This window comes from Papaver somniferum, chromosome 1, assembly GCF_003573695.1.
Source record: "Papaver somniferum cultivar HN1 chromosome 1, ASM357369v1, whole genome shotgun sequence".
Lineage (NCBI taxonomy): Eukaryota > Viridiplantae > Streptophyta > Magnoliopsida > Ranunculales > Papaveraceae > Papaver > Papaver somniferum.
Window position 1 is genome coordinate 224192737 of NC_039358.1, and position 4142 is coordinate 224196878.

At 35.3% G+C, this 4142-nt stretch overlaps 1 protein-coding gene across 1 annotated transcript; it reads left to right on the plus strand.

Moving 5' to 3' along the window:
• Window positions 1-861: 861 nt before the first annotated feature.
• On the plus strand, window positions 862-1803 carry LOC113361514. Its single transcript, XM_026604743.1, has one exon. It carries the CDS (start codon window positions 862-864, stop codon window positions 1801-1803), a length of 942 nt encoding a protein of 313 aa, XP_026460528.1.
• Window positions 1804-4142: the final 2339 nt, after the last annotated feature.

Sequence of the window (4142 nt, forward strand, 5' to 3'; positions counted from 1 at the left end):
GACAAAACATCTTGGTTAGAAACAAGGACTAGGAAATTACTGAGAGATCATGATGGACAAGCAGCAGTGGACACTTCTAGGATGAGGTGGGGTTTTGGATTCGGATTTGATCTAGCTACTAAGGAACACAAAGTGGTTTCGGTGTTTGAGACTATAAATAATACAGAAGAAAACATTTCTAATGAGAACCCATACGGTCTTGATACTCAACAGTGTGAGGTTTCAACAATAGGAGGAGTTCGGAATGAGTGGAGGCAAATTGATAAGAGATTTACCCCGGGTAAAATAGTTGGTGCATCTGTTTACGTTAATGGTGTTATTTATTGGTTGGATGAACACCAGAAAGTTCATGAAGTTATAATGGCATTTGATGTTACAAGTGAAAGGTTTAACAATGTCATTGTAATCCCTACTTTCATCAATAATTGTTGGCGGGATTATCCGGTTAATGGAGGCATGCAAACTAAATCAACGTTGATTTAGTAGAAGTTGATGGGCATATAGCTTTACGGGAGAGAGTGGATGCATGTTCTATTAATCTATGGACTTGGACTGAAGAGAAAATTACATTACCATTTAACTTGTGGGACTCGTGCGATGATTATGTAGGCTTTGAAGCGATTACCATTTAACGACCTAATTTTGTGTGATTCTAAGCAGGCTTCCATTGAAAACACTCATGAAAATAAATACTTAATCAATTTGCACCTTTTGAGATCTAAAACACGCCGAGAAGGTACAAAACTCCTTATTCTTCTGTTTTAGGAAGGAAAACGGCTTTGTTCTTTTGTGACTTGTTCCAAGGGGGGGCAGCAGTTCCCTTATTAGGTCGCACAACTACTGATGATAATATTTCTGATAATGCTGAATCCGGTAAACGGGTTGGTCTGTTTCGTTAAACCTTCTGAAGGTTCTGTTCTTACCTATAATCTTAACACCGGGGACAAAACATTTTGGTTAGAAACAAGGACTAGGAAATTACTGAGAGGTCATGATGGACAAGCAGCAGTGGACACTTCTAGGATGAGGTGGGGTTTTGGATTCGGATTTGATCTAGCTACTAAGGAACACAAAGTGGTTTCGGTGTTTGAGACTATAAATAATACAGAAGAAAACATTTGTAATGAGAACCCATTCGGTCTTGATACGCAACAGTGTGAGATTTTAACAGTAGGAGGAGTTAGGAATGAATGGAGGCAAATGGATAAGAAGTTTACTCCGGGTAAAATAGTTGGTGCATCTGTTTATGTGAATGGTGTTATCTATTGGCTGGATGAACACCATAAAGTTCATGAAGTCATAATGGCATTTGATGTTACAAGTGAAAGGTTTAACAAAGTCGTTGTAATCCCTACTTTCATCAATAATCGTTGGCGGGATTATCCGGTTAATGGAGGCATACAAAATATTTCGATATATGTAGATTTACTAGAAGTTGATGGGCATATAGCTTTATGGGAAAGAGTGGATGGATGTTCTATTAATATATGGACCTACGATGAGCATTGGACACAAGAGAAAATTACATTACCATTTAACTTGTGGAACGCGTACGATGATTATGTATCTATTGAAGCGATTACCGGGACAGATCTCATCATCTTCAAGAACTTCAATCAAGAAACAAAGTTCGAAACTCTTTTTTATTACAACCGGAAAATGAAGAACATTGAAAAACAAGTTGATATCAAAGGGATTTGTTGGGATCGCGATGCCGTCGGCTTCAAATTTTCAACTTTCGTGGATAGTTTGATGCCTGTTCAGAGTACGTACCCATGCTACACCCCTGAATCCAGGGTTTGACCAAAGTTAAAGACTGAAACGGCACCTTTGATCGCCGGCAGCTTTCAACCTCTCGAAGTTGTTTGCTTCAAACTTGGAAATATGGAAGGATTAAGAGGAGTAGCATATAAACGCTACTAATTTCTTGAGCTTTTTCTCCTGATGTTATTTTTTTTTATGTTAGCTATCCAGGATCTCTTTGAGCTTTTTATTTTTCTATCCTGGCATTTTTAGGGGCGACCCCAAAGAATTAGGGCGACACTAAAAGACAAAAAAATGTCACCCAAACGTAAAATTTAGCCATCCCTTATCTCCCATTTTTTTAATGGCCAAACTACCCTTTACAATCGGTAGATAACTTCACAATCGGGAAGTTAATCCACAATCGGGAGTCAATTTAGTTTATATAACTTCCGAATATAAAGTATCCCCAAAATAAAATCCTATATCTTTTGAATTTTGATTATCCTATACTCGGTAGTAAATTTTTTTATCTTGACTCCCGATTAAAGTAGAATAATCGGTAGTGAATTTAGTTTATTTAGCTCCCGAATATAGAGTAGCCCCAAAATAAGATTTTGCAAAAATCCTCAATTTTTTGAATTTAGGTTGAGCCTATAACCGTTAGTAAATGAAGTTATATTGACTTCCGATCATACAGTAGATCTCTTTACCGAAATCCTACTATAATCAGTAGTCAAGATAGTTCATATAACTACCGAATATTGAGTTTCCCCAAAATGTGATTTTGCAAAAGTACTCAATTTTTTAAATTTTGGTTGAGCCTATGATCGGTAGGAAATGAAGTTATCCTGACTCCCGATTATACAGTGACTCTCTTTGCAAATACCCTACCATAATCGGTAGTCAAGGTAGTTCATATAACTACCGAATATAGAGTTGCCCCAAAATGTGATTTTGCCAAAATCCTCAATTTTTTGAATTTGGTTGAGCGTATAATCGATAGTAAATGAAGTTTTCCTAACTTCCGATTATATAGTGACTCTCTCTGCGAACATCCTACCATAATCGGTAGTCAAGGTAGTTCATATAACTACCGAATATAGAGTTGTCCCAAAATGTGATTTTGTCAAAATAAAATCGAGTCAAATAATGTATTTTCACTTCCGATTATACAGTTGCCCCAAATTTTGTTTTTGCAGAAATATCAATTTTTTCGAATTTGAGAACTATAATAATCGGTAGATAATATGACTTCCGATTATATAGTTACCCTAAATTTTGTTTTTGCAGAAATCTCAATTTTTTTCGAATTTTGGAACTAGAATAATCGGTAGTTAATATGACTTCCGATTATACATTTGCCCTAAATTTCTTCTTTGCAGACTCAGTTTTTTCGAATTTGGGAACTAGAATAATCGGTAGTTAATATGACTTCCAATTATAAAGTTGCCCCAAATTTCTTCTTTGCCGAAATCACGAATTTTGGGAATTTAGGAGCTACTATAATCGGTAGTCTAGTAAGGTTCTTATTCCTACAGATTGTTATAGAAGCAAGATACGTGTTTGGCACAAAATCGATATTAATCGGTAGTATCTTTGCGTTACTAAGCTTCCGATTTCTTTATACTAATCAGGCACAAAATAGCTTCCGATTATATAAGGACGTTAACGTATTCTCCGCATTTTTGGACATCCCTTAACGTTGTATATGGATTGGGAATAAAAGAATCGCCCCTAATTCTTTTGGGAACGCCCCTAAAAGTTCCAGGTTTTTTATGCAGTTATTTCTTTTAATCTCTTTGATTTATGGGGGTGGGGTCCTCGAGCCCCTTTTGTAATTCTTGTAATTATTATTTTTACTTTAATAAATTATTGACCTTAGCAAAAGAAAGGTTGTTTGCTTCAAAAGCTTTTATATGCACTGCTTCCATCTTGGCTTTACATTTTTGGGATGATGTAATAGGCCTTTAATAAGTCTGTTTCTTATTTTATGCTAAACTACAAATAACTTACGGCACGACAATTTTTGATTAGAATTATTTTAATAATTACCGCACACTTTGAAGTTTAATTCGACCCATGAGAACTTGTAGACATGAAATTTTAATCCAAATAATTATAACTTCGGTTACACTTAAATAATAATTTAATAATTCCTTAAGATATTCTTTAATAATTTTTGATAAAAATTCCTAGTTGATCATTCTTTGAAGGACGAATATGGATTTCTCCATTGTGGCATTGAACTTAGAGAGTGAATAGAGTACTTCCTAATGGAGCAATGTTCCAAACTTCCAATATAAAATTCTTAGGCACGACGGCGTGCATGGTATTTTCCAGTGTTGGACGTGAAGATTGATAAGAATGCAAGACTAATATTTTTCATTAAAATAAAT